The 24330-nt window shown below is 34.1% G+C and overlaps 1 protein-coding gene across 9 annotated transcripts in view; it reads left to right on the top strand.

Annotated features, from left to right (window-relative positions):
- LOC132261670 (potassium voltage-gated channel protein Shaker) overlaps positions 1-24205 on the top strand; it is a 96852-nt gene extending 72647 nt beyond the window's left edge. For 5 of the 9 annotated variants that reach the window (XM_059760577.1, XM_059760580.1, XM_059760573.1 and 2 more), the window contains 11 exons: positions 2870-2993; positions 4146-4317; positions 5391-5487; positions 5562-5757; positions 5828-5949; positions 6022-6175; positions 6249-6420; positions 10488-10617; positions 13647-13837; positions 13901-14155; positions 16139-24205. In XM_059760577.1, the coding sequence (XP_059616560.1) occupies positions 2870-2993; positions 4146-4317; positions 5391-5487; positions 5562-5757; positions 5828-5949; positions 6022-6175; positions 6249-6420; positions 10488-10617; positions 13647-13837; positions 13901-14148 (1606 nt within the window). In that variant the 3' untranslated portion in view covers positions 14149-14155; positions 16139-24205. Of the gene's footprint in view, positions 1-2869; positions 2994-4145; positions 4318-5390; positions 5488-5561; positions 5758-5827; positions 5950-6021; positions 6176-6248; positions 6421-8228; positions 8359-10487; positions 10618-13646; positions 13838-13900; positions 14156-16138 lie in introns of all 9 variants that reach the window. The other 4 variants (XM_059760578.1, XM_059760574.1, XM_059760575.1 and 1 more) reach the window with 3 other exon arrangements.
- The last annotated feature ends 125 nt before the right edge of the window (positions 24206-24330 follow it).

Below are 24330 nucleotides of genomic sequence, written 5' to 3'. Positions count from 1 at the left end.
TTCAGATGGAAGAAAATATGTTGTTGAATACAATTTGACCTAATAGAATTTAACTACAATTGCCAGTGAAAATTTCAAGTTATTGCTGGCTATAATTCCAATCGGGCATTTAGAATTGCGCCTGCAAAATTTGGCGCTTCATTATGCACAATTATACTATTATTTGGCTACAAATTCAAGCGCAATTTTAAATAGTTAAAGCATTTTCACATATTGCCATTTTTGAGGAATCTGAATGTTCTCAATCAAATATTTAAATATTTAATTTACTCTCGAAAAGATTAAAACAAATAATTTCATTCAATTTAAGGTAAATAATCAGAAAATAATAAAAATATTTAAATATTTTGTGGTATAGAAAAATAATGGAAATTCGTGCATATTGCAAAGCTTATCCAGAGCTTTGTCTGAAAATTTATTAAGAGGAAAGAATTTTTTTTCACACGAAATTCTGATCAATATTTCTCAGAACAGATGGAAAATTTATTGAGTATTTATTAGTATTTTTCCTGCCGCCATTTGTCCATCTATCAATGTGAATATTTCATGCAAAAGAATTCTCCGCACCTCAAATATTTATTCAACCAAATTTTTCCCACAACAATTTCCACCGCTTTAAGGTTAAAAATTCAATTTGGACTACTTTAAAATTGGACCATTCGGTGGGGGCGCCTGGTTGGAGTCCGTTTCGCCGCAAAAACAGCATCTGCCATTCCATGTGACACCGCGAAAGGGCTCCACACCCTTTAGACAGCGTGCGGTCGCAAATTAGCAGAAGAAATATTTGCGCGAATTTAATTGCATTCGCGTCTGATTGAGTGATATCACCGCTGTTTGCGGAGAAATCACATGGCTGGTGATGTTTTGAGGCGCACAGTTCTATTTCCGGACAGGCAATTATGGGTGTGCAAATTAATTTTGCAGCCCTTTTCGCCAGGCTCCATGGCATTGGAAATTGATTTGCGAGCATCTCGCGCTTGATTACACAATTTTCAGCCTTTTTTCTTCTCAATGCGGGCGCGCGCTCAAGAGGGACCAAGAGTGCGAAGAGTGTTTTACGGCATGGGCAATAAACATAATTTCTCTCAATATAGCCATGGCGGTGGGGCTCACCTTCCCACCGAGGCGCGTCCCCAAAGCCAGAAAAGAGCGATCTGCGAACAGGAGGCAGTAAACTCTATTTCGTGCGCGAGGTGCACGGCGGAGAGCGCCATGGCTCGGCTATATCTAGAAGAGACACACAATTATATACGCCATGTACGTCATCGTACCGAAAATAGGGCACGATGACGTCATTGCTTGGCCTAAATTCAAGGGAACGAGAGAGACCATCAATGAAACTGCAGAGAAGTGGCAATTCATTGATCCGCCAGCTCGCTTATGTACCCAGCGAGCTCTCCTGAATGCTGCCGAGCTCCCTCTCTGGCGTGTATCCCGGAAGCGCCGAGGGACTCCCCGCCCGGCACATGGGGCGGCGGGGCGGCGGGCCCGGGTCGGATCAATGTGGAGCTGCGTTGTGAATAGCAACTGCAGTGACGGCGGACTCTCATGCGGGTGGCGCTTTTTTTGTGCTGTGTAACGACTTTTTCACCCACCCCAGCGGCACTCCAGCATGATGTTTCAATGCAATGGAGCACTTTTCTTTGCGTGAGCATTAAAGTTGTGACGGCGAGATGTTTCACAACGGAAAATTAGAGGGGAATGACATGGGAATTTCGGAGCATTGATGAATGGATGACTTTCTGCGGAATTATTCCCACGGCATTTGCATGCTACTGCGACTCTGGGATTTGGGTAATTGTGCACAGGCATTTTGTCGCAAATCAATAGATATAGAGACACAAGGGGGAGATACTGTGGTCAGTTCTAGGAAGTGATTAGATTTTCTATTGACAATTTTACTCCCAGAAATTAATTTCAAACCAAGTCTCAATTTAGACATAATTTTCTAGATTTTGTGACTGATTGAAGACTAAATAATAACTAAAAATAGAAATTCTTGCTCCTAAAATTAAAATACATATTTTTACTGAAATTTTTTTTAATGAAAAATGTGTTAAGAATTGAAATTTTTGCACTGGAATCGCGATTCTTAAAGCTAATAAGCTTAAACATAACTTAAAATTTTCACTTCATAACATCAAATTTTGAGTCAAAAATATTTTAATTAAAAATACGATAACGAAAATATTTATTAAAAGCTGAAAATTATCAAATATTGTATAAAATTGTCTGAAAATCAGAGTTATAAAATTGTCATTTATATTTCAGTTCAATTTTAGTATTGTTTTAAACAATAATGGAAATTCAATCGACATGACATTCGGAATCGATAGCATTTGAATACAGTTTTGCAAAACTTCCATCTTTGATTTCGCTGAAAGTCTCCCCGTGAAGACTTCAGCGTGGAAATCTGCCAACAGAGCATGTTTGGAAAACCCTTCACGGGCGAATGACTCACGGAAGGAGGCAATCAATTGAACACCTCCTTGTGGTGTGCATAAATTAATTGCCATCCATCTTTTCTAGCATTCTCCACTCCACTTTTATTGTCCTTTTCCACCTCTCATCGTGATTATGGTGAAATACAGTCTCCTCTGATATTACACCCATAATTGTTTGGCTCCGCGCCAAGGATTTCCTCGGCGTCAGAGCCTCAGCGTCTGCCTGGCAAAGGGAATCCTTCACGAGGAAGATTTCGGCTTTATAGCGAGAGCGTGAGGGTGGAAATAAAAATGTCAATTGCATTCAACAGCATTTGCAATTGGGTGGAAAGCGATCGCTGATGGATTATTGCACTTTCAGCATGAACTGCAAAATGTCGCGGCGGAAATCACACTAAAATGCACTCTTTTTTCTCTCTTTGCAGGTCTCTACCCAAATTGAGCAGTCAGGATGAAGAAGGGGGGGCTGGACATGGGTTTGGGGGAGCTCATGCCCATTTTGAACCAATACCGCACGATCACGACTTCTGCGAAAGAGTTGTAATAAATGTGAGTTGCATTATTATCATTTTGAGACAATAGATTTAAGCTGGGAAATTTACAGAATTTACATCAAAACACCTTCTAATAATTATTTTCTGAATTTTTCCAATAAATTTTATTGGTATTTATTGAAATATTTGACAAAAATATGGCAAAGTTAATGGAAATACTTTAAATGTTACTTTTAAAAGTCAATTTTTAATAGTCTTTAAGTACAATTTATCCAGAAAAAATCTAAAAATAAACTTTTTATACTTAAAATGATTTTTTTAAAATTATTTTTCAAGTGAAAAAATTCAAAAGTTATTATTTCAAGTTTAAATATTTAGTCAAAGTCTGAGAACATTTAAGTGTAATTTTGAAAATTTATATTTATTTTTCAAACAGGCTTTTTATACGCTTGACTACAATTTCAGACAATTTACCTGGAAAAAATGTACGACGTAAACAATGAAAAGTCTACTTTTCATAGTTTACATCACAAAATATGAAGTTTTTTCAAGAATTTTTTTCATTTGTGTTTTTCTATATAAATAAGATTTTTTACTATTGTTTCATAAGATACAAATCTCAAAATTTTTGTAGTAGTAGAACAAATAAAAAGCTTTTCAAAAATACATAAAACGTAAAATAGGAAAAATTGACTTTTCATAGTTTTCGATTCACCCGTCGACTTATAGACACGACGAATTGCTACATTTTATCTTTATTTACGTAATATCAGCATTTTAGCCTTGGCAAGGTAGACGATAAATTTTAAATGCAACTCTGTGCTATAGAATCTTTCACGGTTATTTGGCATAAGTAATAGTTCCTCGTGAAATTGCCAAAAAATTAATTGCATTTTCTACGACTCGCTTATTTATTTCCCTACTCTTTGAGCAAGGAAAGAAAAATATATTTGAAACCTTTGCTGTGTCACTGAAGCATTGCAAATATCAAATTTGAGGAAGAACACACGTGAATTAAATAAATTATCCTGAACAAGAAACAGGATGTTTATGAGAAACTTGGCATATAAAGTGACATAATACAATTTTGACTACAAATTGAACATTAATTCTGACTTTGACTTTGTATTTCCGCATGAAAGAAAACTGTCCGCTATCAATTCTAATTTACAAATTCCCCTGTCATAACTATTTCTCTGCCTTGCAGGTGAGTGGCTTAAGATTTGAGACTCAGCTTCGGACACTAAACCAATTTCCGGATACTCTGCTGGGGGATCCAGCGCGAAGATTACGATACTTTGATCCTCTGCGAAATGAATATTTTTTCGACCGGAATCGACCGAGTTTCGATGCAATCCTGTATTACTATCAGAGCGGTAATAAGTATTCACTTCCATTATGTACGTCCGCTTGTGTGATCCAATTTCAGTCTCATCCTATTCTCTTGTTCGTTCTTGAACGAAAAGAAAGAAAGAAAAAAAACATACGAAGCCACCACACACTCTTATGTGCGCCAGAAGCGGTGTTGAACAATGGAAATTATACTGTGTGCTATTTTAATGTGTCTTTCTCTTATCTCACCCCTCCGTGTGACCCACAATGCACCACCCACTCCCACCCCGAGCTCCCCACTGAAGATGTAAACAGTAAACGATAAAATTCCACCCCTTCCCGCTCCCCTAATTCCTTAATCACACCAAGTATAGAGTGATGCACAATGTGATGTGTTGTATGATGTGTTTGTCGTGAACAAGGACACCTAAAATATTGGGAGTATTCACGTGAGCTGAAATCCAGATCGAAGGGTTGCAAATAGGGATTCTGAATGCCTCAGCATCGCGCTATTTGTTTCGAAGAAAATTCCCTTCTAGATTTAGATCTTAAAAATAAACCTGAATCGACGGAGTCGAGAATTTTTTGCGGGATGTAGAGAAAAAGAGTGGAAAATTAAAGGAGAAAATATTCACCAACAATATTAAACATTCTCTAGTGTGCAAAAATTGGGAGCTTTTTCCAGTTTCACACTCGTTTTGATCGTAAAACCTTGCGTAAAATCGTAAATATCCGATTAAAGATCAAGTATTTCGTTTGAATTTGCATCTCGGGGCAAAAGTGGTACTGCATCCCCAATATTAGCAACCCCTTGAATCCAGATTCTCAATTGCCGTAATAAATCACGAGGCGAGGTGAGAAAGAATTGCAGTGTTCACCTCTTATTATGGAGCCTTGTGAACTCACGTGAAGATCCCGCTCATAGAGAAAATAGCTTCGCTCCCACAATCCTTTCTCCTGGAAATCCTACCAAGCTTAAAATTGATGTTTTATATCTGGACTGTGTCTCCAAATATCCACCACACACCATAATTATATATTTTCAATGTATTACTGTATGCTTTCGATGTGATTGGATTGTATTTATGACAAACTTTCCGCTATCTCTTTTGATCTTTAGGTGGTCGCTTACGAAGGCCGGTGAACGTACCTTTAGATGTATTTAGTGAAGAAATTAAATTTTACGAATTGGGCGAACAGGCCACAAATAAATTCAGGTATAATTCCCCAGGAGGACACATATCAGGGCAGGAAGTTCTAAAAAAAAAAATTTCCCCATTAACCATTGCAGAGAGGATGAAGGCTTTATTAAGGAAGAGGAGAAACCTTTGCCGACGAATGAGAACCAAAGAAAAGTCTGGCTATTATTTGAGTATCCGGAAAGTTCGCAGGCAGCCAGGGTTGTAGCCATAATTAGTGTATTTGTTATACTTCTATCAATTGTTATATTTTGTCTAGAAACTCTACCCGAATTTAAACATTACAAGGTGAGAGACGACAGCAAAATTATCTCGCAGACGCGACTCAATTAACACACATCGTCTTTTCTGCCTTCAGGTGTTCAATACAACAACAAATGGCACAAAAATTGAGGAGGATGAGGTACCTGACATCACAGATCCTTTCTTCCTCATAGAAACAATATGTATTATATGGTTTACATTCGAACTTAGCGTGAGGTGAGGCACCAAACTTGAGTATATATTGTGATTGAAAATCTCACTAATTTCTGCTTCTGTCTTCAATTGCAGATTTCTTGCTTGTCCGAATAAGTTAAATTTCTTCAGGGATGTTATGAATATAATCGACATAATCGCAATCATTCCTTATTTCATTACATTGGCGACGGTAGTTGCCGAAGAGGAGGACACGATGAACCTCCCGCGGGCCCCTGTTAGTCCACAGGTAAGATCCCACCCAGATCCTTCTGTCCTGGCGCTAATGCGGCATTTTCCGCCACATTCTCTCCCTCTTGCAGGACAAGTCAACGAATCAGGCTATGTCCTTGGCAATACTCCGAGTGATACGTTTAGTTCGAGTGTTTCGAATATTTAAGTTATCTAGGCATTCAAAAGGATTACAAATTTTAGGAAGAACATTGAAAGCGTCAATGCGAGAATTAGGCTTACTTATATTTTTCTTATTCATAGGTAAGTCCATCCATTTTCCACTTGCTATACTATATTCTCCCAATGATACTTATCTCTATCGAATGATTGCCAAATGTCTTTCATAAGATGCCATAAAGAAGAAGTCATTGCGACGGTGTGATAATAATTGTTATACTTTGAAAATTCAGTTAACTCAGAGTACAATTGAAGACATTCACCATTTTTCCACCTCATTTAACCTCATAATTGTGCGATTTAATTTATCGATAGGTGAAAAGATGACAAAGTTTAATGGTTTTAATGGATGAAATCCCATCTGAGTTGCTGATAATATTCAGCTCTCATTGTGTCATTTCTCTGCATTTTCTCTCGGTATATAAATTCCCCACATTGTCCTCCAGGGCGGCCTGGTATTTTCTGTCAAGAGTACGATTTTCAACCCTTCTCATTTTCATGATGAAAGAACGGGTGCATTTAGTTCTCCCATAGGCACGTCCTGGAATTTGTCCCCTGAAAATCTCCCGTTTCACTCTATTATTCCTATGGAAGTTGAGTCCCGCGTGACGTCACGCTGTGTACCATTCCAATCAATGAGGATACACGTTTCCATGGCACTGGACCAGAGGCTGTACAAGGCCGCAACTCTGGAGTTGGCAAGACTCTGCGCTCCCCAGTCCTCCCCACCCAGGCAGACACGCCGCCCCTCCCGATGCGCCCCACGAGGCCAGAGTTCATGGGGAGAGAGAGCTTGCAATTTTTCAAAAAGTCCCATCATCAGTGCCTCTGTGCACTGAGAAAAATCCACGCCAATTACTCAATGCACATGGAAAAGCGACTATAAAATTTCTCAATTATTAGCTTGATTATTAAAGCAACTTTCTATCTCACAGTATGATAGAAAATCATTAATATATTGTAAAGGAAAAATTACCACACAGAAATTACAAAATTGCATCGAAAACGCCAAATTTGAAGACAAAATTATTATTTTTCCGTAACTAAACTTGCCATAAATTGTGCCAAAAATTACAATAATTTTTGAATGGAAGTTTGTATCCGCTCTGAGGCCACAAGATGGCTAGTGGCGCTGCTGTCGCGATCCCAGAAATCACAAATTTACAAGTTTACAGATTTGCAAAAGAAAAATTGCCTAAATCTTTGGTAATGATTTTCAAATTTAATAGTAAATTCTGTGATTTTATTTTGTAATTTTTCTTAAGTCTGGCACACAAACCTATAAAAAAAATTATAAAAAAAATATTTTGTCTACAAATTGTAGAAAACATGCAAAAATCCAAGTAAATTGCCGTAAAAATGTTAAGAAAGCTTTTAGGACTCTGAGAATTTCGGTTGAAGTTCGAATAGAACTCATTCCATAATCTTCCCATAATTATTGGGTTTCTTCAGTGGAAGCATTTTGATGTTTGACTACTAGTTCTGCGGGGGGTTTTCCATGCACTTTCCTCCAACAGCTTCTCGAGCAGAGAAATGACAACAATTTTCGGGAATGTCTATTAAAATTAAATGGTGTGAATGATGATGATGTTGAGTGCGGCGAGAAGATTGAATGAATGGCCACATTATCTCTTTTGCACCCTTCATCAAAACCTGTTCAGTGAGCATATTCAATTCCATTTTCTCGGAGACACACAGAAGAAGCTTCAAAAAGAAAATGTAACACATGATTTTTTGCGTAGTTTTTCTAGTGAATAAAATTTAGAGAGACATTTTCCGCCAAAACTTCACTTTTAGCTATTAAGAACCTCTTAAATGTTTAAGCCATTTATTGCTGTTTATGATGAATATTACAAAAAAACTCATGTCATGTACACAAAAACCACCAAAAGGGGTTGTACTCTTTTCGTCTGCGGTTTATTTTGCCGAGGCTGGCGCTGAAATGTCCTTCTTCAAGTCAATACCGGACGCATTTTGGTGGGCTGTGGTGACAATGACCACAGTTGGATATGGTGATATGAGGTACATCACATTATTTATTTATTTTAAGAATAATTTATATACATTTTCCGTTAAGAACCCTTTTTACAAGACCATCTTTTTCTCATAAATGTGAAGAAGAAGAAAACCTTCTGAGACTCAAAACTGCTGCCCTGCAGATTCTCTTCGCCGAAGAGAGATGTCTATCGCTAGATATTCTTTTATTTTCCTATCTTTGCAAAAGATTTCATATAGCAAAGTACAAATATTGACCAGAGTAAGATGTAGAAGAATGTAGTGATTTTTCTCCAATTCTATTTTAAGCGTTTTGCATTTTTTTTTTCGTCTTCTTACTTTGATTTCGTGAAAAGCATCCAGATTGTGTGTTTTCCTCGCCCATTTCGCAATGACTTTCTCACTCACGTGGAGACACTCGATGCGATTTGTAATTTTGGAGTTGCGCATTTTGGATGCCTTTCAAGTTTTAGAGGTAAATTTAACGAACGCTAGTTCTGCAAATTTCACCCAAAATTTTAAAGTCGTGTATTTTGCTAAAATGTAATGTACAAAGTTCCCAAAAAGAGATACTCTAAAGAACATTTGGCAAACTTTTGTAGTCCATCTGCAGAGCTAGAGTTGATAATCAAAGAACTACAACACAAATCCAAAAAGACCAGAGAAAGTCTCATTCTCGAACCACAAAAATGTCCAGAAATGAACGAAATAAAAGTCTTCCCAAAACACTATGATTTAATTTTATTCTTTTTTTTTCATATAAACTCTATCATTTTCCTTATTATTTTAATGCAATATGAGAATATTTTTTTCTTTTTTAAATTCTTCTCCTTCTCTTATACATATATTTTGTGGTTTAGTGTTGTCAAAGTCTGTGTGCCAAAACAAAACCAAAAAAAAAATAAATAAAAGAAGAAATGTGAAAGGGAAAATTTTCCAACAATTTCCGTGAAATGCTCAGTTGGAGACTTTTCCTTGGAAACTTCTTAATCTTATACCTTCTTGTCCTTTACAAGAAAATGTGTTTCATAACATACGTGATTTTCTAGTCTCTTTCCTTCTCTTACACACTAATTTCGAAGTTTGTTTCCTTTTATCTCTTTCTTCAGACTATTTATTTTCCTCTCTAAAGTATTTACACACTGTTCAAAATCGCCATCATGTGTAATATTTTTGTGACGAATTTCAAAAAACAGTGGACAAACACCCAAAAAAAAAGACACCAAATATAATTTGTATTGCAGAATGAAAGTTGGCAAAGATGATGAATTTGTTATACAGAAACTAAATGCATATGAAATAACTTGAAAACTTTATTTCTTATTTATAGGTATTATTGAAAAAGGTGTTGTCATGTACATAAATGTCGTCTTATGTGTCTCAGTGTTGAATTTTCTTACAATTTTAATCAAAACATCTTTTTTCTGCCTCATTTCACCTTCTTATTTTCTGTTCCATTCTCTCAAATCTATACATATTCAAGTGATTTCTTCCGAACTAACAGAGTTTCCTTTCAGTCTGCCGATCACACAGCTGCCATCGAGATAGTTTTTATTTCCAAAAACAAGAGAAAAAAAAACTCTCGTCTTGTTTTGTTTATAGAGAAAATACTATAAAAAAGCTATACTTTTAGGATTATACGATAAAGTGTCTTATTAGAGTCGCGACGTGATGCTTAAAATGGGGAATATGACTTCACAGAGTTGAATTGTTTACACACATTCTCGCCATGTCATCAATCATTGTAGACACAAAGTCACTTTAAACGCTTATCTCACTCGTGATAGCCACTCAAGTTGAATCAGCGAGTGTGTTTATATCGACGTTCAGACCTTTCTGGATGTAAACTAACCTTCCTGATGAAATCTACAGTGGAAGATTTTGACAGTTACGGATCACAACCGCTAGATGGGGCAAAATTGTAGGTTAGGAAATTCAAGTGATGATCTTCTGGTGGACTATAGGTTGTCATCAAGATGTTTTGACAACATTCAGAATAATCTGTTCCGATGTAAACCTACTCTTTGTGGGCCCACAATGGCCGTGCTAAGACTCGCTAGAGTGAGAGAGTTGATAAGATTAAGTTTGCAAGCAATGAAGCAAAAAGAGAGTAATTGAAAGACCACAAAGACACGCCATTGTATTGTCTATTTTAGGCGTTGTACTCTTCTCATCGGCGGTATATTTTGCGGAAGCTGGAAGCGAAAATTCCTTCTTCAAGTCTATACCAGATGCATTTTGGTGGGCTGTGGTTACCATGACTACAGTAGGATATGGTGACATGACGTATGATTTGTTCTCTCTTATTTTTACCAATAATTAACTTTCCATAGTTTCTCCTACTGTTTTTTCTTTATTTTTTTTTCTTGTCTGACTTGTCAAGATTAATAGAGCATTCTCATTTGAGACTTTTGTCAAAACAGTCACCTTCATTCTCTTGCTATTCTGTTTTTGTCTCAAAAATTAATACGCGTGATTAAGAAAAAAATTCATTCATTATTAAGTAGTCTTTTTCTACATTTGCTACAATAATAATCAGTTTTATTCACTAAGAATTCATTTTTGGATTTTTCGTTACTGTTTTTTTTTGTTTTCTGATTAATACTCTTTTTTGACATTTGTCAACTACTCGTAATGGTGTGACAAGTTTTTTCTTTAGGTTTGTTTTTCGAGTTTTTTTCTTTCCTCTAATCATTTTCTAACTTTATGGCCACCATTTTTGAGCTCCTACATGAGTTTTCTTTTTATATTTAGCAAATATTTTTCTGAATTTTGTGAGAGAGAATTTTTGGGACTCTCCGAGAAAAAAAACAAGAACAAATTGACATTTCGCAAGCCTTATAGATTACACGCGTCAAAATTTCACGCCAGTAGAGAGTGTCACCAAAAATTCACTAATCACCTCTTGTGCAATATATTTTTTTTACAGTTAATAAGAAAATTTATTAAAAAAAAAACGAGAATCTTTCTGTTAGTATTGAATTAAAAAAAATCTCACTGGATTTTTAGTTGAGCCATTTTTGATATTTTTTTTTGTTGTTCTTAGTTTCATAGATGAGAGAAGAATTTTTATGTGATTCTTTTTCCAGATTAATTGCAAGTGAAATCAAAAAGAAAATATAATTAATTTTTTTAGGTGATTTATGTTTTTATTTTCCATTCATGGAGTCATTTTAGAGGGACTGTTAGTTGATTTTTGTAATAGAAGCGCAGCGGAAAGTGTCTTCATTGTTGACAAAAAAAAGTGTCATCTTTACCTGCAAGGAGTGTCTGTTGAATTTTTCGACTCTTTGGGTAATTTTGACGTCCAATGGAAACACCAACCTCGATCATTACACGTGTAACTGTTATAAATTGCGTGCAATGTGTCATTTAGAAGGGAGATAGTACGAGAAATTGAGTTGGAAAATTTCATTTTATTATTTCCTATGATATTCTTTACATATTCATTGGCAGCAGACAAATTTTTAGAGAGAAAGAGAGAGAGAGAGAGATGTGCAGAAAATTCTTTGTTCAGCGAAATTTCATCGTGGACACAAAATATTTCCTTGTTTATTGACGTTTTTTACTTTTCAAACTACTTGGGGAAACACTAACATAAATGTTATGTATGGAATATTTACAGCTGATATTTTTGCAATTTCTTTTTTTTTAATATTCCACACAAAACTGAATCAGAACAGCAAAACTTTATCCTTATTTTACAACCATAAAAATTCATTGGAAAGGTTTATGTTTTGTTGTTTTGATGATTTATGGACAATTTTATTACATTTTACACTAAATATCCCTGTATGACTTCCTTTTGTTGTATGATTTATATTTCTGTCAACTGTAATTATTTTAGAGAGTATTAAAGAGTATTTGTATTGCTGTTGTCACAGTTTGATGTTGTCAATTTGTATACAATTTGGAAAAGAAGACAGAAAGGTGTTTTATTTCCCTTAATATTCTCTTACATTATTCTGTTCTTACAAAGATTACCGCAAAATTACTTGACTTTGTAAACGGAAAATAATCAATTGAACAAAGAGAAATTATCTCTCATGTCAAACAAAGAATTTTCTTCTGAAATATGAAAAAAAAGAAACGGTTATGATTTCTCAAAGCTCCTAAAGTTATTAGCAAAATTCCATTGATTTTCATCCAAATTTATACTTTTCCGTGATCATTGAGAGTTTTTTGAGGGACAACAGATTTTTTTTACAATCCTTTTTTGTCATCAGCTTGAAGAATTTCCGTATAATTTTCCTTTATTTTCCTTTCTTTGGTGTGGGTCGCCTGACAATGGTCAGCGAGAGCATTTGAAATTGGAACAGAATCGCAAGATTGCATCGAATTATGTTGATTGCATTGAGCTTGCACTTGAGCATGATGCGCTTTTGAGTGTTACATGTAGTTTGAGAGTGGAGCTTTTGCTGTGCCAAATGTGCAAGACATCCTCACTCCACAGAGAACTGCGCAGTTCTTGGATGTCTGTCACAATTGCATGAGCGTGCACGCTTTGAGTTTTGTGTAGAGAGATGTTTTTTTTTTCCTACATTATTTTTCCTCAGTTTTTCACTCTATCTTCATCTCTTTGGCTTCAATTTCTTACCTCCTTTTCTTTGATTTACTTTTCCTCCTCACAACATGTATAACTCTTTAATCTAACCAGAAAAAAAAAACAAAATATCAACATAGTCATAGTTTGTTTTCTTTGTTTCTTCTTTAACCCATATATGAGACGATTTTCTTTGCATTTAAAATCACACAAGAAACATTTTTTAATACAAAATATCTGAGAAGTGAGACTTTTCTTCTCCGTGCCAATTGGTCTGTTTTCTTTCAAATGGAAATTTCCTAAGAGAGCGCAGCAGTTTTTAAACTTGCGAGGAAAGAGCGAAAAAAATTTCATGCCCAATAACTGTTGTAGTCCACAACAGTGATGAGAATAAAAGTTTTACGGCACATTCGAGTGTGTTTTAGCTTGAAAATGCTAAAAATAGACTCAATTTTGCTACATTTCTTCCATATTTTCTATACTCAGTATGATTCACTGGCGATTCTCAAGCTAAAACAGCAGTCGATTGTATGGCTTTTTACTTTTTCAAATTTATATATAAAATATGATATCTTTTTTTTATTTACCAAATTCACTGATTTATTTCCACGTTCTGTTCTCTTGCCATTTTTTTTTATATTATCATTTCTGTTCCGAATTTTTTGCTCACAATAAGCATTTTTTGGATAAAATGAAATTGATTTCGAATATTGAATTTGTACTAATAAAATTTTCTCTTCTCTTCCAACCCAAATTTCTTACAATTGAACAGACCTGTCGGTGTGTGGGGTAAAATTGTGGGATCATTATGTGCCATTGCTGGTGTATTGACTATTGCACTTCCGGTACCAGTTATTGTCAGCAACTTCAATTACTTTTACCATAGAGAAACGGATCAAGAGGAGATGCAGAGCCAAAACTTTAATCACGTTACTAGCTGTCCATATTTACCTGGAACTTTGGGTAGGTTTTTCCACACCAGTCTCTCGACGGCTAAGCTAGAATCTCATGTTTTTGTGGTTGCAGGACAACACCTGAAGAAATCGTCACTGTCTGAATCCTCATCGGATATGATGGATTTGGAGGATGGCGTCGAAACCACGCCAGGCTTACTGGCTGATCCGCAGGCGCGATTAGCTCCGTTTTTGGGGGCGCACACGATCACGGAGAAGCAGCAGCAGCAGCAACAGCAGCAGCAGAACTGCTGCAAGCAGCCAGCGACTGGGCAACGTCACAATAGCGCACTTGCTGTTAGTATCGAAACCGATGTCTGACTACTGGGTGAGTGTGCTTGGCTTCCTTCTCCTAGACGGCGTACTTTTTCTTTCTTTTCGTTGTCTTATACCACCAGCGTTGCGCCTCGAGACTGCTGATCAAACGTGTAGCAAAATGACTGTTTTGGAAGCACTGCAAAATTCTTAGAATAGGGGAGAGTGAGGCTACGGATAAAAGATTTTGTCACAACTTTGACTACAATTTTCCAAAAATATGACACGCGCTGATGGAAAACTGTTGGTTCTTCATTTCATGGTATTTTGTACGAAACTGCTCCACAGCATGGCACATTCGGACAGCATATATTCCGTAGTTTTTAGAGCAAATTACCAAAAAAAAATTTAAAAAGTACTTAAAATAACCGAAAAACTTTACTTCAGGGCCAATAGATTATCTAATTGAGAAAAAACTTAAGGATTTTTTTTGTGTTCGGTAACTTAGCAGAGACACATTTAAGGGAAAATTCATTTTCTGCCATTTCCGTAAGACCGCCATGAATAAAATGAACAACATTAAGCTTTTTAACTCTTTTAGTGCTCTATAATTAAAAAAAAAATAGTGAGTATATGTATCTTAAGCTCAATTTTCTGTTTGAAAAATGCTTTGTACAAAGCTGCCCCACTCGTAGTGAAAATGATTTTTTTTCTACTTTTCATTAATACAAGCTCTAAATATGTGAGAAATTATTAGTATAGTAGAATTTCATTAACTTCTAGAATACATTTTCAAGACATTCCTAAAGAAACCATCGTGAAACGCGTTGTCCGAAGCCACTCTCCCCTAATGCATGTTTGATCAGCGTTGAGATGATGCAACCAGTCTCTTAAGCCATCGTTTCTAGGGGAAAACACAGCTTTTCTCAGGACTTCCACTTGAGAAAATACCACGAAATATTCTTCTTCAGCATCCCGTAAAGCACCCAGAGAGACTCTTGAGTATCTTGCCGCCAGTGAATGCGAACCACACACTTGCACCATTCACACTCCCACACTCTGTCGATAATTTTGAGTTTGCAAAACTAATAAGCTTGAAGTGTTTTTTATGCCCACCATTTTCGCTCCATTTCCATCTCTTTTCACACTGTTCTCTCTTGTGCCCTTGGAAAAGTCAACCGATTAGGGCAGAAGAGGAGAAATTCCGAATGTCTCATTTTTAGTTGTTCTATAATTGGACTTGGAGATCTAAAATTAAATTCCTCCGACCGGTGGTTGGAGGAAGATCGTGCGAAACACCACGCGTGACTCAGTGGTTTTCCTTCATCTTCTCCTTGGGTGGTTGCTGGAGGGCCCCATTGAGTTCAGTGGAGCATCAATTTTCCAGCGCGACACAGTTTTAAAACTCCCCATTTGAGGACACACACACCGAACTCTCCGTGTGGCACTCGAGTCAAGGGGCGGCTAAGTAAGCGAATAGGGGGCAATTCATCCCTAATACACTATGCCGGAACGTCGTGTGCATTTGCAAACTGGCCTCCAGAGTGAATTGTTGAATTTGCAAAATTAATCAACTCGGAGAAATTGCTAATTTGCCCTCCTCTTGACACATGTGCACCAGAAAATGGCGCATCGCAGCCAGCGTGTGTGATTTCATGCGAATCAGCACATTTCCCAGAAGAGTCTCTCACTTCCGTGGAGGCAATTGAGAGGCCACCTCGTCACTCTATAATTGGAACACTATAGACACATCTTTTCTTCACTCTGTGTGAGCATTCGCGACTTGCCCACCCCTGTTTCTCTCTTCTGTATCATCCCAATTACGTGAAATTTGCATAAAGTTTCTCCCTCACCAATAAACTGTTGAGATGAGCAATTTTTCTATCCATGGGTGAACTTTTCTCTCTCATATATATCTCGCCAGAAAAGCCACCCAATTTGACCCCTTTTTCGCCCGAAATTTTATGTTTCTGCATGAAAGTTTTTACTAAAAAAAATAATTCCACTCGTGGCCACTATTAATGGTCATTAACGAGAGTCTTGCATATTTTTCCAGTGAAAAAGACAGTTCGTGCCATTTTCTGGCCATGTGAAGTATTTGGTTGGCTGCCCGAGTCACCGAAAGCAGTCTAAGAACGTCTCACAAGAATACCTACTCGTTCTCATAATTATCATCATAGGCAAAAATAAAAGAGAATTACATAAAACAGCATTGGAGATGGAAGAAGAATCGAGGACACTACAAATGTGAAATAAATAATAGGCAAGAAAATATTTAATTATAAAAGAAAAAAAACATAGATAAATTAATTCAGTGAAAGTAAAACTTTCAAAGAATGCCTCATGCATTCGTCTCTAATTCATGATAAAGAAGAAGATGAAAAAAAATGAAGATATCAGTGAGGAAAAGTATGAGAAAATTACAAAAAAAAAATTTAATATTATGGATTGTTGTGAAGCCAAAAGATGTTATTAGAGAAAAATGTTGTATTCTTTGTGTTCCTAAAAAGATATCCCCTTTATGATGTCCTGTTTAAGTGAATGAAGAAATAAATAAAATAAATAATTTTTGTATAGAGAAAAGGGTGTAACAAGAGCAACAAAAAAAACGTTTTAGGCAGAGATAGTCAATGAAAAAAAAAATACTACAAAACTTATTGTTTCCATCTTTATTCTCAGTTTGAATGTTGGATATTTTTTCTTTGAATAATTTCATAAGTTCACGTTTAGGATGTTTACATAGTAAAATGCGTTTGTTGGATTTCCCTACAAGTCTTCATAAGTTTAAAGAATATTCTATATTTATTTTAGAAATATATAATTTCCATCACCAAAAACGGCCGACACATATGATGAATAAATTTTGAATTTTAAAATTCATATCCGGTGCATAAAAAAACTGCCGAAGTAAATATTAAGAATAGAGAGAAGAGAAGAGCTAGAAGTGGAAGATAAACTCACGAAAAAAAAACATAACTAAGTAAATTTATATTGACATGATGGAAGAAAAGAACAACAGAAGGTGAAAATTCATCAAATAGGAAACAAAAAGTGAAAGAGAAATGTCTTTCAAGAAGTGCGTATAAATAGCAGAAAAAAAGCTAATTGAATTCTATATAATTTTTTTAAGGGAATTTAACAAATTTTAAGACATAAGAATTGTATAAAATATCACAAAATTCCAAATTACAATGATAAAGAGAAAAAAAAAACATGAAAGAAAAACTAATAAATATACAATTTGAGGTGGAGTATAAAATGCTGAATAATGTGAGGAATAAAACCAAGAAATAAAGAGAAAAGAACTTGAAATCGTGATGCTAAATTTTTAATAAATTAAATAATTTATTAGAATGCTTAATAATCTTATTACAGAAAAGTGAACAAGAGTTGGGAGAGAGAGAATAAAAATTATTAAATTATACGATTATTGAAAGAAATTTATAAGGAAAAAAATGATACAAATGAAATAACAAGTATTATTAAACAAAAAAAAATTGTAAAGAAAATATCGAATACTAAAAAAAAACTTATTAACAATTAAAGAAACATCAATGCGCTGAATATCTTCTAAAAAAAGCAAAGCATTCACGTAATTTAATAATAAAAAAAAAGAGAATTTGAATTGTGAAGGATGTTGAAATCATTAAATATGGATTAATCAATTACAAATCGAGTTAACGAACACCATTTAAATGAGAGCAAAATCATATGAGAGATGAAATTACCAGAAAGATTTCTTTTTATGTCTTGTTTTTGTGAAATATTTCCTTTTCATTTGCGAGAAAAGTGACTTTTGAGGGCTTTCGGAGCAGTAAAAATTTTGTATCAATTCATTTTTGGGGACATTTGAACAAAGAGAAGCAATTTTATTTGGACAAAATTCAAATAATAGCGAAATTGAAGGAGGTAATAAAGCTGAAAGACTCAAACATATGCATATCATAATGGAAAAGAAACCAAATTATTTAAAGTAAAATGAGTAAAGGCTACTTATTTACGCTGGACAATTTAATGTAACAATTAGAGGGTGTATTTAGTAAGCATGTCATCATATTTATTCGTTTCCACGTTCGTTTCCCAGGCACGCAAAAAAGATAAAACCAAAAAAAGTTTGGCGCCCCTCAGAGTGAAAAAGTACACCGCGTTAGAAGTATTCTTACCTTCTGAGTTAGATTATTGGTAAAAATTCGCCTCTTTTTTTTGCTTCTTTTTTTCGCAGAGTGAAAAACAAAAGGATTTTCTTTCGGGGAAAAATTTTCCACAAAATATACGCCAATAGCAGAGTTACGCCCCCCTCGAGAGCAAATAAAATCGATATTGAGAGCACTTTGAGCCGAAAGTTTTCTGTTCAATCCTCCCAGAATAGACCCATTCATCAATACTGAATGAGTTCGAGTGAGATGCCTATTTTTAGAAATCATTTTCATTAATATAAGATTAGGAGAGACGAGAAAAATAAATTAATATGCTTCTAATATGTTTGAGACATATCATTGCCAAAGAGATGAAAATGCTCACAAATCGCTGAACATGAATTTCGATAGAGAGAGAGTGAGAGAGAGAGAATGATCGAAAGAAAACCCTCGTGTGGATAATTAATTTGCACCGCGATGTTTTTTATTAGTTCTTAAAAAGGATGTTTTTTTTGGGAGAAATTCCATGAATGAGTGTTGCGAATTTCTCTCAGAGAAAACACCCTCGAAATGGATTTTCTTTAGTTGTTAAAACCATATGGAAAAGATGCCATTAGAAGACGGCAAAAGTGAATGCATGGAAGTTGCAAGAAAAGGGTGGAAATTCTCTATTCTGACACTCACAATCGCTAATCCATTGCGGAAAATAGACAATTTTCTATCCATTTCTTGCAATCTCGCCAAAGTGACTAAAAGTCAATGGCAAGGAGGAGTTCGAGAATGCAAAGAATAAAGACATTTTTTTTCGGGAAGAAGGCAAGAAATTTTCACTATTGACTTTTCTCTCATCCGCCCCTCAAAAGAATAAAGAATATTTATTTATGATTTGTATTCTTCCCTCTAAACTTTTTCCCCCCAAAACTGTAGATAAATAACTTCAATTTATCCCCCATCGCTACTATAGTCTATGGAAAAAAATGTGTAAATAGAAGAGTTCTATGTAATTGAAGAGTAAAAAGTTTAAAAGCTCCCCAGAGATTTCATGAAGCTCCAGAAGAAAACACTGTGAATGTTTATTAAGTGTAAATGATTGTAATGGATCGCGAAGAAGGGCGTTAATCTCATTTTCCTCGATCATATTTGTAAATTTTTTCCTTTGAAATCTTCCTCATAGATGAGAAAATGACCCATTTAATATAGATAGACAATGGAAGTGTAGAGAGATAAAAGCTTCTCAAGAGAAAATTCCCGCAATGAAAATCTAACAAGAGAAACTTACAAATGTACTGGTCAGAGACAACAGCAGTATGTTAAGTAAGAGTCAGTACAAAATGTACATAAATAAAGTTGCTATATAGATAGCAAGGCTATTGAGAGAGGAGTCAAAGCTCGAGAGTTTTGAAAGCTCAAAACTATGGCGCTGAAGAACTGCAAGTGAGAAAGGGTGTGAAGAAAACCAAATACCATGTCTTATGAATACAAATTAAATTATTAAGATTAATTAGTTAAGAGACAATTCCTTTACCATACATTTTATTCCTCATATTTTTGCCCTAAACGCAATATACATACATATAAATATATATCATTTTTTAGAAACTTCATTCAACGTGTAAATAGCATCAGAATCAGTCGAACTTTATTATTTACGCCATCATTTTCATCGAGATTCTTTTGACCATTGCATAAGGGTTGAATTTTGGTTTTTCGTCCTCAGTTTATGTCTTAAGCAGATAAATAAAAAAAAAATAGTAAAAGTAAGAAAAGTGAAAATATGAAGAGAACAAATCAGAGACAGAGAATCCTGTTATGTAAAATATGTGACATATTGTGAAAAGAGAACCGTCCGCAAGTCATGCACTCTTTATCTCTTATTATTGTCTTCTCAAGTATAATTTTCACTCTTTTGTAAACTTGTATGTATAAAGGCGCTCAGCTTCCACTTTCTTAATCCTCATTTGCCCTCCACTCACTTTGAGACTTCTTCCAATATATACTTTTCATTTATCAGCCTCTTCTCATTCTAAACTCTTCTGTTTTCCAATTCTCTTGAAAATAAATAATAAAATTAGAATGCAGATAATTCACACCACACACACACTGTAAATATTGAGAAAACATAAAATGAAATCACATTCATAAAGTACAATATAAAGAGAGTGGATAAAAGGATATCAGTTTCATCGGGACTTGTTTTGTAACATAAACTCCAAATCATTTTCTCCACCCGATTTTCTCCCCCCCCCCCCTTCAATTCGTGTAAATAATAACAATTTTATATAGAACTCGGCCTCGAAAAAAGTTTTGCAGATTTTATTGAGAGAAAAAAAAGTAAGACAAAAGAATATAAAAAATCGAATTTTTCCTTAGCTTCTCATTGCACCCAAAAAGATTCATTATTAAATATCAAACAAAATGCAAAACCAAATATTCAGAGAGAGAGAGAGAGAGAAAAATAGCTGTATAAAGAGGTGAATAAAGAAATATTTTATAAATAAATCTTACATAAAAAAAATTTAAATGCTTTGCAAGAGATTTAAGAAAAAAAGAAGAGATTAACTAAACAGATGAGAAAAGATATGAACTATTCATATTGTTTATTAAAGTAAACTTATAAATACCATTTTACCAGACGATAAAATATCAAGAATACAATTTTAACATCCAGTTTATTTACAACTGTTTAACATCACTGAATGAAAACATCAAACCACACATAAAATTATCACGAAGTAAGTTAAAGGCTTTTGTTATAAAAAGTGCTTTAATATTGTATAGGAAAAGAAGAATGATCATAAGAGTAATTCACATTTTTTCACACATTTTCTTTCCATTTGTTTTCAATTCTGAGTAAAGGAAATATATATATATATATATTATGAATTTTAAAACAAGCAAAGATACAATTTCACTGACTAAATGCTCCTGCCATTTTAGAGAGTTAATACTGAAAGAAAAAGAGTAAAGAGTTTAATTTAAGAAACAAGGAGAAGAAAATCATCAGAATATGTTCAAAGTAAGACACGTAAAAACACTAGATAAATTCCAATTTTTCATAATAGGTGAGAAACAAATTTAATTAATCGGGCGGTATATTTTGTAAAGAAACAAAAAGGTGAGAGTGTCATTGCAAATGAGAAATAACCAACAAGAGAAGAAGATTTAAACTTAGCAATGATAGTAGTGAACGAATACACTTGAGAGAATTTCATTTTTTCTACTTTGTATTCAGAAATGTAAACTAAAAAAAAATGGATATTAAAAAAATAAAGAATATTGAGAAAAAAAATCATTCTTAGTGAACACAGTAAAGGACAAAAAATGCGCTAGCCTAGAAAATTATTCTGCAATCTTGACTGCAAACCAAATAAACGAATAATAGAAAATTTACAAATATTATTATATTTGAAATAATTAACAAGAGGATGAAAATCGTTTTCAATTACCATTAACATCATTATGTATAAAAAAAGAAGAAGAATAAAGAAAAAGAAGAGGAAAAAAAGTGAGTCAAATGAGAAATCTTCCTTGCAGTAGAATAGATAAATAAAAAAAAAGAGAGAGAAAAACCAGAAATCTAATAGTTAAATATTAAAAATTATTAAAAGGTGACGAAAAGCGACGATTAAAGAGAGTATTAGAATACAATAGAAAATAATTAATTGCAATTATAAATCTGTATAATGATGCTAAAGTGAACATGAGCAAGAACAAGTTATCCGTAGGCGGATCAAGAACTTCTTTTCCACAAAAAAAAATACCATCTTAATCTATTCCTCCTATTCTTCCTTTTTCTTAAGAGAAAACAGCCCAAAAGCACATACAGAGAAAACATCTCAATACACTTTTAGAGGTATTTCAGAAGCATCTTTGCCAGACAGATTTTAGTGAGCAAATAAAAGACAGTGTCACAGAGATAAGAAAAAGAGGCCTGAGTATATTTTTATTCTATAAAAAGATTCGTTTCATTATCGTTTAATGTGAAAACTTGGTTTCTCATCACATTTGTTTCATCATAAGGACAATTTTCCTCAGAGACAGAGCTTTTATCATTACAAAGAATATTAAAAAAGAAGAAAAAATGATGAAAATAAGTGAATATGGAGCAACTTTAAATAATAAATTTTGTCATAATCAAAATGAAATGAAAAGAATAGAAAGAACTTTAAGGATAAAACTAAGACATATTGCGCCATTTTACGTCTAACTGAAAAAAAAATTTGCAAAATATTCTATCAAGTGACTAAGTAAATGCGAACCATTGATGGAAATTTTTACATAAAATCAACACAAATTGTAAAACCAATTTTTGCTATTTTATTGAATGAAAGAAAAAAAGGAAACAAGAAATCATCCCACATAACCAATAACAAAGTAAAGGAATCAAGATGAATTCATTTAATAAAAATATTTTTCCAATACAGATAATGGAAAAAAAACGATATCTTACAGCATAATTAACGCGATGAACCAGTGAAAGAGATCGGAAATTCTGTCAGGCAACACCGTGAAAATGTGTTGCGCAGTAGTGAAAAGGATGTACAAGAATAGGAAAAAAAAACAATTCAAACTTTTATCCTCGAATTGGCTAAGAAATAAAAGTCATACCCAAGAAGTCAACAGTACGATTATCCAATGTTTTGCTTTTGGTTTTTCCAAATTTGCGTTTCCTTTAACAAACGGAGAAGCATCTATTTTATTGCGAGTAGTAATATTTTCGAAAATTGGATGTAGAAATTATATTCAATAGTGAACATATCGAAAAGGACAACAATATAAAAGAAAAAATTATAAAATGAAGACAGTAAAATATCAAATTGACACGCCAAAGAACTTAATATAATATGTTCAAAAAAGTGAACGATTGATAAAGACAAGAAAAAAAAAATCGAACGAACCAATTGAAAAATATTCCTTAAAAGAGCGAATTTTATGTTTATTTCCTCCCAAAGCATGTCTTTTAGCCAATGAGACTCTCCTCTCTAAGATAAAAGCATGGAAAAAAATAAATTATAGAAAATTATTGTAGATAATTCGATGTTTCTCTCTATATATACACAGAATAGAAAGTACTGTTGTTGAAAATCCTAATAATTTTATCATCAAGATCAGAGCGATGGTATTAAGGAGCAGTCTTAAGAGAGCCACTTGTTACCCTCATTTTAGACATTTCTTTTATGTTCCAAATGAAAGAAAAAAAAATTGAAACTCATCATCAGATTGAATAGGTTTTTGACTCATTTCATAACTTTCCGAAATAAATGATCATTTACGACTTCCTGACAACTGAAAAAGCATCATGTTTATTCAAAAGAGAATCTCTTAACTCTTCTTAACCACCTCATCGTACACTCTTGCTGAATAAGAAAAAAAATGAAAAATAATAAGAAGAAATGAATGTATAATTATAGGATGAAGATATAAAAAAAAATGACTTGTAAATTGATAACAGATTTAATATTGTAACAAAATAAAAATCAGACTGACATCCTATAAACGAAAAAATGTATGATTACATTTGGTGTGTAAACCCATTCATGAAAAATCAGCGGAAAAGGGAGCATAAAAGGAGCGAGAATGGCGAGAAGGAAGGCAGAAGTACGAAAAAAAACACAAGGTCGAGAAAGAGAACGTATAAGACAAACCAAAAAAGAAAATTATGATTACGTTGAATGAATGGTATAGGATATGTACCTACTATTAAATAATTTAAAAAAATGAGAATTATTATACGCATAAAATTAAAACAAAAGGAAAAAAAGGATTCATAAATGAAATCATTGATGAGAGATGAAGAAGAAAAAATGAACAATGCGCCAGATATGCAAGAAAAAAATATATTTAAAACCCATAAAAATATTATAAAATAAAAAAAAACTTTAAAAATAATGACGTTGTTAAGATTATAAAATGTTTTATAACCGTTAAATAGTCGCTGCGAATAAATCAATCCACACATTCCTCCAGAAAAAATTACAAAAAGAAAACATCCGTGTTTCACTTCTTCACTCACCATTTTTGGCCACTTTGAGCATCTCTTCCTTATTCAGGTCTCCCATCAAAATGCAGTAAATCACTGGGTGGAAGCGCTCTTATGGACTCCGGCGAGACG

Source organism: Phlebotomus argentipes, unplaced genomic scaffold, assembly GCF_947086385.1.
Source record: "Phlebotomus argentipes unplaced genomic scaffold, Phlebotomus argentipes genome assembly contig_15, whole genome shotgun sequence".
Classification (NCBI taxonomy): domain Eukaryota; kingdom Metazoa; phylum Arthropoda; class Insecta; order Diptera; family Psychodidae; genus Phlebotomus; species Phlebotomus argentipes.
The sequence above is the reverse complement of the archived record's forward strand: the minus strand, read 5'-3'. Positions and strand labels throughout refer to the sequence as shown.